The sequence below is a fragment of the Coenobita brevimanus genome, chromosome 15 (assembly GCF_032717465.1).
Source record: "Coenobita brevimanus isolate Jiangsu-jjx chromosome 15, ASM3271746v2, whole genome shotgun sequence".
Lineage (NCBI taxonomy): Eukaryota > Metazoa > Arthropoda > Malacostraca > Decapoda > Coenobitidae > Coenobita > Coenobita brevimanus.
In genome coordinates, this window is record NC_136968.1 from 11,985,360 (window position 1) to 11,999,894 (window position 14,535).

General features: G+C 42.6%; 1 protein-coding gene across 1 annotated transcript in view; it reads right to left on the reverse strand.

Moving 5' to 3' along the window:
• Nucleotides 1–400: 400 nt before the first annotated feature.
• Nucleotides 401–14,535, reverse strand: part of LOC145390668 (dehydrogenase/reductase SDR family member 11-like) — a 101,642-nt gene continuing 87,507 nt past the window's right edge. The window contains exons 6-7 of the mRNA XM_080265460.1: nucleotides 698–968; nucleotides 401–549 (exon numbers count right to left, since the gene is read on the reverse strand). Coding sequence (XP_080121586.1) covers nucleotides 401–549; nucleotides 698–968 — 420 coding nt within the window. The remainder of the gene's footprint in view (nucleotides 550–697; nucleotides 969–14,535) is intronic.

Consider the following 14,535-nt stretch of genomic DNA (forward strand, 5'->3'; position numbering starts at 1 on the left):
AAGGAGGGGCCGAGACTAGCGCCTTCCACATCAGGTGTAGTACGAATTTCTGAACGGAGCTGTACACTCCTCACAAAACAGTGGCTCGTATCCTCGAACCTCCTAACACCAGAAATTTACTCTTAACAATGCTCCCCTCTTAACAAAGCTCAAAATGAATAATGTTTAACGAATATTTGCATGCGGAGTTTTTTTTTAATGAATCCGGAGGCATGTGCAAAATTTCGTAGAAAACAACTGCGTGTGAGCGGGCTGGAGAACTCTCTCTCTCTCTCTCTCTCTCTCTCTCTCTCTCTCTCACGCGCGCGCGCGCGCGCGCTACAACAAAAATGCGAGGTCGGTCGGGAAAGTTCCCAGCCATTTGATATAAATAAATATGGCTTACAAGGACAATGAAGTCTTAGTTATCTTCAAAGTACTCTCCTTGGGACCTCACACTTCTCCCAGCTTGCTTTCCACTTTCAGGATATCCATCAGCAGGTCTTGTCGCGTTCTCCTTAATCTCGTCCATGGTCTGAAATCTCTTCCCTTTCAACAGCGATTTTAGCACTGGGAAAAAAACAGAAGTCGCAGGGAACCAAATCTGGGCTGTAGGGAGGCTGAGAGACCTGAGTGATGTGATATTTTGCCAAAAAACGCTGCATGAAATGCGAAGAATGGGCGGGCGCATTGTCATGATGAAGCTGCCTGTCATCACTGGCCCACAGCTGCGGCCATTTTCTTCTTCTTGCATCCCTCAGCCCGCGGTGAACTTCGATGTAGTATCCCTTCGTTACTGTCTCGCCAAGAGGAGCGTATTCGTGGTGAACAACACCTTCATGATCAAAACACACCGTCAGCATGGCCTTGACGTTAATTCGACTTTGCAGCATATTCAGCCGTGGAGACACAGGCGACTTCCATTGGAACGACTGGGCTTTATTTTCAGGATCATAACCGTAGACCCACAACTCATCTCCGGCTATGACCTGTTTGAGGAAATGTGGATCATTGTTAGCAGTTTGAAGTAACTCCTCTGGGTAACCTCAGCACGAAATTCTCTTCTTGCTCTTCGCAACGAGGAGCTGTGGAACGAATTTTGCCGCCACACATTCTTTCATGCCAAGATCTTCCATCAAAATCTCTGAAACACTAGTCCGTGGAATCCCCTAGATTATCTTCTAATTCTCACACTTTCAATCGCCGATTTTCGTTGATTGCAGCCTGCATGCGTTCAACATTTTCGGGTGTTCTGCTTGGTGAAGGCCTTCCAGAACGTGGATCACTCTCAAAGGATTCTCGCCTATCTTTAAAGCGTCTGTGCCACAATTTTATTTGGGATACCCTCATTGAATCCTCACCGGAATCCTTCTTAATTATTCAAATAGTTTCTGCAGACGAATGATCAATTTTGTTGCGAAACTTGACACAGATGTGCTGACCTACTAGCTCGGTTATTGAGAATGTGATGGTCACAGAGTTCCCACGTCCACTCAACGGCGTCTGCCTGGCGGCCAACTGAGTTTTTTCACGGGAATGTGGCTGGTCATGCATGCGCAGGACAGTCTCCTCTGATTGCCTACCAAGTTACATCAAGGCTAAGCGACTGCTTTTCAAGTTATTCACAACGGCTGGATACTTTCTGGACAGACCTCGTATATGATATATATATATATATATATATATATATATATATATATATATATATATATATATATATATATATATCACTGCGTGTGTGTGTGTGTGTGTGTGTGTGTGTGAGTGAACACTTATAAGCAGATATTATCTTGGGTTGGAGTAACCTGTTCTGTGGTAAATAAGTAAAATAAATTGTAACATTTAGTTAAATAGTATATATGTTTTTCTTAAGTTTTCCTGGGTGTAGTAAGTATTTTGGAAACAATAAGTCCTTCGGTTTTCCTTTCCAGCTATTCTATTTACTCTCCTCAAGCACCATTGTGACCTGCCATCCTCCTTACTCTCTGACCTCCTACCTTGTCCCGAAATTCCCTAATTCCCTGACCTGCCTCTCCCGCTCACTCACATGGCTCAGAAACATGAGTCTGACCAACTGAAGGTTCACATTCACGGAGAGAGATGGGATTCACAATGCTGACTGTACCAGGTTGACTTATTGGCAGGTGTGCATCACGGTTGCTAAAGTGGTTTGCCTTATGGCTGAGATTAAAACTATTTCAAAATAATCAAGTTTTCAGCATGGGAAACATGGCAGCTGAACCACGACAGAGGCTTTTTAATTCTGCAACCATATCATTATTAGCTATAAAGGATCGGCTGAGTTGACGGTGTGGTGAATGGAGGGACAGGGTGGGTGGTGGGTGGTTGGGTGTGGTGGGGCAGGGTTGTGAGGTGGCATGGTGTGGCAGGGGTGTGTGGGCAAGTTTGGGTGGGTGTGGTGGGACAGCATTGACGGATGGGTGATTGTGGGTTAGGTGACAGTAAGGTGTGGGAGGCAAGGTGTCAGTGGATGGATAGGGTAGGTGGATGAGAGGATGATCCAAGATGGGAAGATTTTGTCGGGTTGATAGGTATAAGAACTGAGTCGCTGATGCATTAAAAACAACAAGGTTATTTTTACCCCAGTTAGAGATACAAGCAAAATCAGACATACCCTCATCCCTTGTTTCTTGAAGTAATTCGGTTGAGGAAACCGAATGAAAAAGTGAAGGGTGGAATCATCAGCGTATGAGTGGATAGGGTTAGATGTACAACTTAGGTCATTGATGAATAAAAGGAAGAGAGTTGGTAATAGTACTTAGACCTCAGGAACACCACTGTTGATAGATCTAGAAGAAAGGTGACCGCCTACAACATCAGCTATAGAACGACCAGAAAGGAAGCTACAGACAAAGACACAGAGGGAAAGATGGAAACCGTAAGAGGGTAGTTTGGATATTGAAGATTTATGCCAGACTCGATAGGAAAGATACTTTATTTTTCTTCTGTTAAGAATGGACTCAAAAAATTTTGAGACATGATATTAAAGCAAATGGGCGATAGTTCGATGGTTGGGAATGGTCACCCTTCTTTGGGATTGGCTAAATGAGAGCAAACTTCCAGCAAGAAGGAAAGGTCCAAGTTGATAGACAAAGACGAAAGAGTTTACCTAAGCAGGGTGTAAGCAAAGAAATACAATTCTTGAGAACAACTGGTGGGACCCCATCAGTCCCATTTGCCTTGTTAGTATTGAGGTCAGTGATGGCAGAAGATGCACCAGCTGAAGAAATTTTAATCTCAGCTATGAGGATGTCAGAGGGGGGAAGTTATGGAGGAGCAGTACCTGAATAGTCTAAGGTGAATTGGAGGAGAAAGTCTCAGTGCAGAGATCTGCTTTATCAGTAGAAGAATTAGCTACAGAACCATCAGAGTAGAAAAGAGGAGGGAAGGATGATGAGGTAAAGTTGTCAGAAAGGATTTTGGCAAGGTCCCAGAAGGAGCGGGAAGAATTCGAGTTGGAGAGTTGAGAGCATTTATTTTTAGCAAGGTGAAGAACAGACTTAGCACGATTCCAGGCAGAAACATAAAAAAGATGTGATTCAGGGGTGAGTTGGCTCCGGTACCTTTTATAGGCCCTCTCCTTGTTGTGAACAGCATTAGAACAAGCGTGATTAAACCAAGGCTTTCTTGCATAAGTCAAAGGATATGAGAAAGGAAAGTATGCTTCCATGCAGGAGAGAATAACCTCCGTAATGAGTGAGGCACACTCAGATGGCTCCTGGCCATGGAAGCAATAATCATTCCAGGGAAAATCAAAGAAGTACTGCCTGAGGGCCTCCCAATCAGCAGCTTCAAAGTGCCACAACCGACGTTTCTTTGGAGGGTCCACAGGCCGTACAGGAGCTATAGGACAGGTTGATGTAATTAGGTTGTGATTGGAGAAGCCCAACAGAGGGGAAAGATTAACAGTGTAAGCAGTCGTAAGGAAGAGGTCAAGTATGATGGAACTCACTCCAAGGCAGTCAGGGATACAGGTAGGGTGCTGTACAAGATGCTCTAGGTCATTAAGGATAGAAAGATGTAGGCTTGTTCAGCAGGTGGATCTGTGAGAGGAGAGGAGAGCCAAAGGTGATGGTTAACACTGAAATCTCTTAGAATGGAGATTTCAGAGAAAGAAGAAACGGATAGGATGTGTTCCATCGTAGAAGTAAGATACTCGAAGAATTTTTTTATAGTAAGTAGAATTAGAGGACAAGCAAACATCACAGGTATATTTAGTTAGAGAATGACACAAAGGCCGAAGCCAGAGAGTAGAGAATTCAGAAGAATCAAGTTCAGGAACACGAGAGCAAGATAAGTCGTTGCGTTTCATATACACAACAGCCACCTTTGGCTTTGAAGTGAGTATAGAGAAAGTAGGAGGATACAGAAAAAAGTTTGCCATCAGTTGCCTCAGACAGCCGAGTCTCAGTTAAGAAGAGAAGGTGAGGCTTTGAGGAGGAGAGGTGGTACTCAGCAGAGAGAAGGTTAGAGGAGAGGCCGTGAATGTTCCAGAATGAAGAAGTGAGTCAGACTGTGGTTCCAGACAGCTCGATGAGTCGTCAACAGGAGAGGGGCGGATGGTGGGGGCATTTATGGTCCCCACCCCTGGGGGCTCCGAGGCTACGTTTTTAGGTGCCATTTTATTTTATTTATTTATTTATTTATTTTGGAAAGGAAGTATAATGTGTAGTGTGCATGTAGTTTGGTGTCGACAGTTAGAGAAACTGGTACTGGAGAGCATGCTGGCCTACTCTCTGTGTTACTGAAACACCGAAAAAGTTCAGCAAAGGGGGATGGTCAGGAGTTAGTCCCGAGGGCTGATGAAACGGGAGTTCCAGCTCTCCCTGTCATCAGGTTTCCATCCACCTTGGGAGTACTGCCCTGCTCGACTGGTGCTACAGTCTACTCCCTCAGACAATCTACTCCCTCCCTCCTACTTTGCTTGTTTTATTGAAGCAATCACCGACACCGATTTATATCTTCTCAAACAACTCTAAAATCTACCCGAACAAAAGAATGTTGTCACCTTACATGCATTTATACATCCCACAGCATGATCATCGTGAACCATTTGCCGTATAAGACTGATTACGGAGGATTCTGTTGTCAATGGTATATGGCAGACATTAAGATCGAGATCATATGACTGTAGTGAAAACATAGGAGGCATAATATTTTAGAAAAGTAATGCAGGAGGAGAGATTTGAGGGTGCAAGTTGTAATTGCTGCTAACAGTAGCAGGTGTGTGTGTGTGTGTGTGTGTGTGTGTGTGTGTGTGTGTGTGTGTAATTCACTGGGTCGGTCAGCATCACGTGATGGCTGGGATCGTCAGCTTCTTACCTTTCTCCTTAATGCGAATAGTAGCAGGTGTGTGTGTGTGTGTCTATATCTATCTATCTATCTATCTATATATTGTTACATAGCCTATGATTTCATCATCCTTTGTGTAATTCTAACGTACAGTATGCTGCATGTTTGATCACGAGCGTGTTCTACCTCAATCCCCCCTTCTACCGTTATAGTAGAGTAAGTCGTTCTTTCTGTTGTTCAGAGCAGGATTGTCAACTCTTTGTCCCCATGGCTTCATTTGCGCGTCCTTCTTACAAGTTGTATCAAGCTCTGCCGGCCCCTATTTAATGAGCTCAGTCTCTACATTATTGCCACTTAGATCTACTCCTCATTTTGTTCACATCTCTGTCCTCCCCTGTACAGTTGTTATTATTGTGAGTGCTCAGGAAGTCTCCAACCATCTAGCAGCTGTGTAATTTGAGTATAACTGTTATTGCATTTTTTCTTGTACTGTGTAGCGTAAGGTGTTAATTCTTAGGCCTAGTAAGGTTTTTGTGATTCATGTGTTTTGGGTGTCAGCCCTTATTGATATTATTCTGTATCTGTAATAATATATCTTGCATTCACTGAGTATTATCTGGTATTGTCATTTTATCAGGGCTGACTTAGATAAATTTACTCTTGCTAATTTCGTGTTAATAGAGGCTATTGCAGTTAACCATATATTTAACCTGTTTTTTGCCATTACATTATCCTTATGAGCCCTGAATGTTTTGTTGTTAGTTTGAGCATTAAACTTTAACTTGTAATTTTATCTAACTCTTTTGTTTTGAACCTGGAACTTTACGGGGCAGTAGTGATTTTTAGTATTCTCACTTAAAGTGTACATTATCTTTCTCTGTTCCCTAACATAAATTTGGCGACCTCTTATCAGGATATTCAGGATATTATCATAAGGATATTGCTTGATATTTTGTGACTGTGATTTATTCATGATGTCTACTATTACTACGCTTGATGAAGCCAAAGATTTTTTGTCAAATGTGCAAACAGTGTGTGATGTAGAAAACGGAACAAAGAATGAACTTAAGCTTGTTGCTCAACAATTGGGAATTGCAGTTCACTCTCATCATTCTAAAGATCAAATTGTTGGCATGATTAATAAAAGCTTGTTTAATGTAACTCCTCCAAATGAACAAACGCAGATTGAAATAGCTAAGATACAGCTAGCTCTGCAGGAGGCATGTGTTAAGGAAGATGAGTTTCAGGCTCGTGCTAAGGAGGCTGAGTCTCAGACTAAGGAGGCGGAGTCTCAGGCTCGTATTCAGGAGGCTGAGTTTCACGCACAAGTTGAACTTGCTAGGATTCAGGCAGACCATGAGTATCGCATGAAACAAGGTGGAACTGGATCATCTAGCTCTGATATTTTGATGTGGCTAAAAATGTTAAACTTGTCCCTCCTTTTAATGAATCTGATTTAACAAAGTATTTTCAGTTGTTTGAGAGGGTAGCTACAGGTTTTAATTGGCCCAAAAAGAATTGGCCAGTACTCTCTCAAACTGTTCTCACCGGTAAAGCTCAAGTAAAGTATGCATCTTTGCCTCAGCATCAATCTCATAATTATGATGTAGTTAAGAGCTTGATTCTTAAGGCCTATGAGCTTGTTCCTGAAGCCTATAGAGTAAAATTTAGGACAACTTATAAGCAAGATAAGCAATCCCATGTTGAGTATGCAAAAATCAAAGAAGATCTGTTAGAGCAGTGGTTAAATTCTAAGAATGTGGATTCTGATTTTGACAAATTTAAGCAGATGATTTTGCTGGAGGATTTCAAAAGGTGAATTAATAAAGATGTAAGCCTATATCTTGATGAGAAAAGAATAGATAATTTGTCTGATGCTGCAGTTTTAGCTGATGAATATGTTCTCACTCACAAGAGATATTCTAAAGAGAAAAGGAAAGCTGAGAGTAAGTACGTTGCCTCTACTCAGAGTACAGGTAACAGGAAAGAGAATAAAGATGATGTTTCTCAGGAAGTAAATACCAGCTTCACCTCTAGATTTCAGAAAAGTAAATGTACTTATTATAGTAAGGTTGGTCATACTACGGAGAAATGTTTCAGGGGACAGCGTGATGTGAACAAAAAGGAGTCTTTAAATATTCAGTCAATTGGTCTAGTGTCCACCCTTGAGAGTTCCCAGAATTCTTCAACTGAGTTAACTGAACCTGCTTTGAGGGGTAAATTAAATTCTCATGCTGGAGCTCCTCTTTTGGGCAGTAACGTGGGTGACACTCTCAAGAGTTCATGTGATAATTTCATGTCTGAAGGTTTTGTCAGTCCTCTGGACAGTAATGACAGGAAATCAGTTAAAATATATCGTGATACAGGTGCTTGCCAATCCCTTATGCTGACCAGTGTTCTAGGCTCTAATGTTAATTCCTCTGATGAAACTGCAATCTTACAAGGTGTAGGGAATAATTACTTCTCTGTCCCTCTGTGCAGAGTGAATTTAGAGTCTGGTTTTGTTAATGGTTCCGTTATGGTTGGGTTGGTTGAGACACTCCCAATGTCAGGTGTAACTTTCTTACTTGGAAATGATATTGGTGGAAGTCAAGTGTGTCCAGCTCCTCAGTTGTCTAGTGAGCCAGTGGCTGCGACCCAGGATTGTGATGTCCCTGATGTGTTCCCTGCATGTGCTGTCACTAGGGCTAAGTCTAAAGTTACTGGTGACTTAGAGGATAATGATGATGATGATGTTATCCTAGCTGACACTTTTCTTGCTAATTTGGACCACTCACCAGATGAGGCAGTACCCCATAGTGTTGATAATTTGTCTCGTCAAGAGTTGGTTGAGTTGCAGGTTGCTGACCCTGAGCTGAAAGGTCTAGCTGACTCTGCTTGCAGTGATGAAGAGTCAGCTGGTGCTTCTACTTGTTATTATATGAAGTCAGGAGTACTTATGAGGAAGTGGAGACCCCCAACAGCATCAGCTGACTGTGAATGGGAGGTTGTACATCAAGTTGTCATCCCTCGTGTTTGTAGGCAGGATATCATTAGAGTGGCTCATGATTCCAGTTTGGCGGGACACCTTGGAGTGAGGAAGACTGTGGCACGCATTTTGAAACACTTCTACTGGCCAGGTATCTTCAGGGATGTTTCCTGGTATTGTAAGTCATGTCACATCTGTCAAGTTGTGGGGAAGTGTAATCAGACCGAAAAGGTTGCACCTCTAGTTCCCATTCCCCCTTTTGAGGCGCCATTCACCCGTGTGTTGGTGGATATTGTGGGCCCTCTTCCTAAGACTTCTTCAGGATTTTCTTATGTGTTGACCCTGATTGATATGGCTGCTCGTTATCCTGAAGCCATTCCACTTAGAAATATCTCAGCAAAGAACGTGGTTAAGGAAATCCTGGGGTTCTTCACAAAGTTTGGTCTGCCCAAGGAGGTACAGTCAGACCGAGGAAGTAATTTTATGTCAAATGTTTTCAAGCAGTCTCTGAAAGAGTTGGGCATCACCCAGATCACGTCTTCAGCTTACCATCCCCAGATCCAAGGAGCGTTGGAGAGATATCATCAAACACTCAAATCGATGATCAAGAAATACTGTTTGGAACATCAGAAAGACTGAGATAAAGGTCTTCCATTCGTTGTATTTGCCGCAAGAGAATCTCCAAATGAATCACTGGGCTTCTCACCTTTTGAACTACTGTTTGGCCATGAAGTAAGAGGACCCCTTAAGCTACTCAAGGAATGCTGGCTGTCGGAGGAAGATGATGTCAACTTCCTGGAGTATGTGATGAAGTTCAAAGAACGGCTGTCCACTGCTTTACAGCTGGCGAGAGAGACTTTAGGAGCTGTTCAGGAGAAGATGAGGACTTGGTATGATAAGAAGTCCAGGTTACGCCACTTTCAGCCAGGAGATCAGGTTTTGATTCTGCTACCAGTGCATGGGAACCTCTTCAAGCCATGTTTAGTGGTCCTTATTTCGTGGAGAAGAAACTCAGTGATGTCAACTATGTCATCGCCACACCAGATCGTAGAAAGAACAAGCAACTTTGTCACATCAACATGCTAAAGTTATATCACAGGCGGGACGAAAATAACCCAGTCTGCACTGAAGCTGTTCCACCCGAGTCTGCAAGTGAAGCTCTCCCATGCAGCATGAGCCTGAGTGATAGTTTGGGGAAGAATCCTGATATCATGAATGATCTCCAGACTAAGCTTTCTCATCTAGCTCCTGAGGAAAGGCAGGAGTTTTCGGCACTACTGCAGGAGTACCCGCAAGTGTTCCGTGCCACTCCAGGAAGAACCACTGTGTTGATGCATGATGTCGATGTTGGAGACGCAAAGCCAATTAAATTGCCTCCTTACCGTGTGAACCCAGTGAAATTTCCTCTCATCCAGAAGAAGCTCGGCTACCTGTTGGACCACAAGATGATTGAGCCCTGTCAGAGCAAGTGGAGTTCTCCTGTCACTCTAGTCCCTAAGCCAGGTGGGTCACAGCGGCTTTGCATCGACTACAGACGTGTTAATCACATAACCAAAACAGACACTTACCCTCTCCCTCGTGTGGAAGATTGCATAGACAAGATCGGAAAGGCTAGGTACATAAGTAAGTTTGATTTGTTGAAGGGATACTGGCAAGTGCCTATGACTGAACGTGCTAGGGAGATCTCATGTTTTGTAACACTAGGAAAGACTTTCGCATGTTCTGTAATGCCATATGGTATGATGAATGCACCAGCCACATTTCAGAAGCTCATGAATGTTGTAACAGAGGGTTTGGCAGGGTGTGTTGTTTATTTTGATGATGTATTAATCTTCAGTGATAACTGGAAAGATCACCTATGCCATGTCAGTAAATTTCTTGAACATTTGGTTCAGGCTAATCTTGTAGCTAATTTATCAAAGTGTGAGTTTGGTCAAGCTAAAGTTCAGTACCTTGGGTACGTAATTGGTGATGGACATGTTGCACCACCAGGAGCTAAGGTTCAGGTTATAAGTGATCTTCCCAGACCTAAAAGTAGGAAAGAGCTACAAAGATTTTTGGGAATGGTAGGTTATTACCGGAAATTTGTTCTTAACTTTTCAATTCTTGTATTACCACTTACAGACCTACTGAAAAAGGGAGTTAAATTTGTCTGGACCGATAACTGTGAATCCTCTTTCAACAAACTTAAAGCTATCCTATTAAGTCAGCCAGTGCTCGCTACTCCAAATTTTGCTAAGCCTTTTAAGATGGCTGTTGATGCAAGTGATACAGGAGCTGGGGCTGTTTTGCTGCAAGAGGATGATCAGGGTATTGAACACCCTGTATCTTATTACAGTAAGAAGTTCACTCCACCTCAAAAGAACTACTCAACTATTGAGAAAGAGCTTTTGGCCTTGATTTTGGGTTTACAGCATTTTTCATTTTATTTGTGTTCTGGTTTTGACCCCATAGTCATTTATACCGATCATAACCCACTGAAATTCCTTACTAAGTTTAAAGATAAAAATCAGAGATTGACAAGATGGAGTCTACTTCTTCAGGAGTATTCATTAGACATACAATATGTCAAGGGGAAAGAAAATGTTATTGCAAATTGCTTATCTAGACTTTAAACAGATTATTTTAGAGTAATAAGAAATTTCCTTTGTAAATTTCTTTTTCTTTGTGGGGAGGTGTTACATAGCCTATGATTTCATCATCCTTTGTGTAATTCTAACGTACAGCATGCTGCATGTTTGATCACGAGCGTGTTCTACCTCAGTCCCCCCTTCTACCCTTATAGTAGAGTAAGTCGTTCTTTCTGTTGTTCAGAGCAGAAATGTCAACTCTTTGTCCCCATGGCTTCATTTGCGCGTCCTTCTTACAAGTTGTATCAAGCTCTGCCGGCCCCTATTTAATGAGCTCAGTCTCTACATTATTGCCACTTAGATCTACTCCTCATTTTGTTCACATCTCTGTCCTCCCCTGTACAGTTGTTATTATTGTGAGTGCTCAGGAAGTCTCCAACCATCTAGCAGCTGTGTAATTTGAGTATAACTGTTATTGCATTTTTTCTCGTACTGTGTAGCGTAAGGTGTTAATTCTTAGGCCTAGTAAGGTTTTTGTGATTCATGTGTTTTGGGTGTCAGCCCTTATTAATATTATTTTGTATCTGTAATAATATATCTTGCATTCACTGAGTATTATCTGGTATTGTCATTTTATCAGGGCTGACTTAGATAAATTTGCTCTTGCTAATTTCTTGTTAATAGAGGCTATTGCAGTTAACCATATATTTAACCTGTTTTTTGCCATTACATTATCCTTATGAGTCCTGAATGTTTTGTTGTTAGTTTGAGCATTAAACTTTAACTTTTGGGCCCCAACCAAATGGACATATTCGTATGGCCATGTGGAATGTGAGAGGTGTGAATGAGGAGAGCAGAAGGGTGGAAGTGGTGAATGTGTTCAAGAGTGCGAGATATGCCGTGATGGCACTGTGTGAGACAAAGATGAAAGGGTGTAAAGTGGAGGAGTGGGAGGGTGTGAAATGTGTAAGATCGGACATGAATGGGCGAGGAAGATGCAAGGAAGGAGTAGCTTTGCTGATGAATCAGGTGTGGCAGAGTGGAATGAGAGATCACAAGTGTGTCAGCTCATGGTGTATGTATGTCGAGTTCAAGTTTGAAAAGGCGAAAGTGGCGGTCATTGTGTCATATGCACCGTGTGAGGACAGGAGTGAGAGAGAGAAAGACAGGTTTTGGAATGAGCTGGATGAAGTAGTGGGGAAAATGCCCAGGAGCTATTAAGTGATCATAATAGGTGATATTAATGGAAGAGTAGGCACTGGTCCTAAGAATAACGTAATGGGTTGTAATGGAGTACCAGGAGAAAGTGGTAATGGGAAGAGACTGAAGGATATGTGTCAGGAGAGGAAGTTGCGCATTTGTAACTCGTATTTCAAACACAAAGATGCACATAAATATACATGGTATAGAGGGAACGGGGATCGTGTTGAAAGAAGCTTGATTGGTTACGTGCTCTTAGAGAGGTCGATGCTGGGAATGGTTGCTGACACGAGGACCGTGAGAGGACGATGTGGAGGTCTCTCAGATAATATGATTGTGGTATGCAAGATCAAACTGAAAGGAGTGAGGTGGATCAGAAGGGGGAGGAGCAGTCAGGAAGAAAGATTGAAAGTTGAGGAGTTGAGGATCAAAGAAATGGCAGATGATTACAGGACCAAAGTAGGAGAGGAGTTAGAATCAATGAATTGGAATGAAATGGATCTGGACAGCCTGTGGAACGCATTTAGGGATTCTTTAGTTAGAAATGCTAAAGCGGCGTGTGCTATGGCAAGAGTAACAGCAAAGAAGAAAGGTACGGCTTGGTGGGATGATCAGGTTAAGAGAGCAGTGGAGGAAAAGAGGACGATGTGGCTAAAGTGGTTACAGGACAGGGCTGCAGTTGAAATAAGAACTAAATATACTGAAAGCAAGAAGCACGTAAAGAGATTAGTGATGAGGAAAAAGAAGGAGGTAAATGATGATCTAGGAAAAAAAATAAATGCAAACTACTCTGAAAATAGGAAGTTATTTTGCAAAGAGGTGCGGAAATGTAGAAATGGAAAGAAATGTGATGGTGTGAAGGAAGTAGGTGGTAGATCATTAGCCCATTAGGATGAAGTAAGGACCAGATGGAAAGAATATTTTGAAATCCTGAAGAACGGGAATCGCTAGAGCAGAGCAGATATAAACAAGATTGGTTTGGGGTGTGTGCAGAGAAGGAATGCAGTGCCACGAGAAATGACACTCACACATGTGAAGAGTGCTGTGAAACGACTGGAAATGGGAAAGCACCTGGGGTTGATAAGGTGTATGCAGAGATGAATAAATATAGTGGAGAGAATGGAATGAAGTGCTTGTTGGAGATATATAAGAAGGCATGGATGAGTGAAACTGTGCCAGCAGAATGGAAAAAGGTTGTGATTGAGCAAGAATTATCGTGACATAAGTTTATCAAGTGTACTATGGAAGGTATATGGAAAAATTATTATACAGAAAGTAATACAGAAGTCTTAGTGAGTGAGGAACAGGATGGATTAAGAAGTGGCAGAGGATGTGTGGATCAAATATTCGCGGTGAGACAGATAGCAGAGAAGGTCTGTGAGGACCACAAGGTGTTTATGAAATTCATGGATCTGGAAACAGCATATGACAAAGTGGACACAGAAGGATTGTGGAAAGTTTTGCACTTGTACGGTCATCCTCGTTTCGGGACTTTGGGGAAAGCTTTGCCATTGCACTTGGCATCTCAAAGGCTTTCGATCGAGTCTGGAATAAATCTCTAATTTCTAAAGTGCCCTCTTATGGTTTCTATCCTTGTTTCTGTGCCTTCATCTATAGCTTCCTTTCTGGCCGTTCTATAGCCGCTGTTGTAGACGGCCATTGTTCTTCTTCTACACCTATCGAGAGTGGTGTTCCTCAGGGCTCTGTCCTATCACCAGCTCTCTTCCTTTTATTCATCAATGACCTTCTAAGCTGTACAGCTAACCCTATCCACTCGTACGCTGATGACTCCACCCTTCACCTTTCCATTCGGTTCCTGCAACGTTCATCTCAGCAGTTACTTCAGCAAACAAGGGATGAGGCTATGGCACACCTAATGTCTGACTTGGCTTGTATCTGTGACTGGGGTAAAAATAATCTTGTTGTTTTTAATGCATCAAAGGCTCAGTTCTTACACCTATCAACCCGACAAAATCTTCCACAGGTGTACCCACTAATGTTTAATAATATTCAGCTTAATCCTGCAGCATCCTTGAACATGCTTAGGTTTTCGTTCATTCGGTACTTGTCTTAGAAAGATCATATTACATCTCTTCTTAAATATGCTTCCAAGAGATTGGGTGTGCTAAGCCGACTCTGTTCCTTCTTTACTCCTGCACAACTGTTGACTCTATACACGGGTGTTATCCACCCCTGTGTGGAATACAACTCTCATGTGTGGGGAGGCTCCCCACATACAGTTCTTCTGAACAGGGTGGAGTCAAACGGCCGTAGTCTTAAGCTGTGGGAAGGCGTTCACCTTCCCCTATCCGCATCTTTGGGTAGTCTTAAAGCACGAAAGGGAGATCGTTCCCCGATGAATGGAAAAGGATTACCACAGCGTAGTACTGGAATCCGCGGGGGGTCTCGCTGCACTCCTTCGCATACCCCTTCGTCATATTATAGCAGCCTTGTGCAAAGAAAACTATGTAGAATATGAAGGACCCTATGGTGTGTGTGATAGGA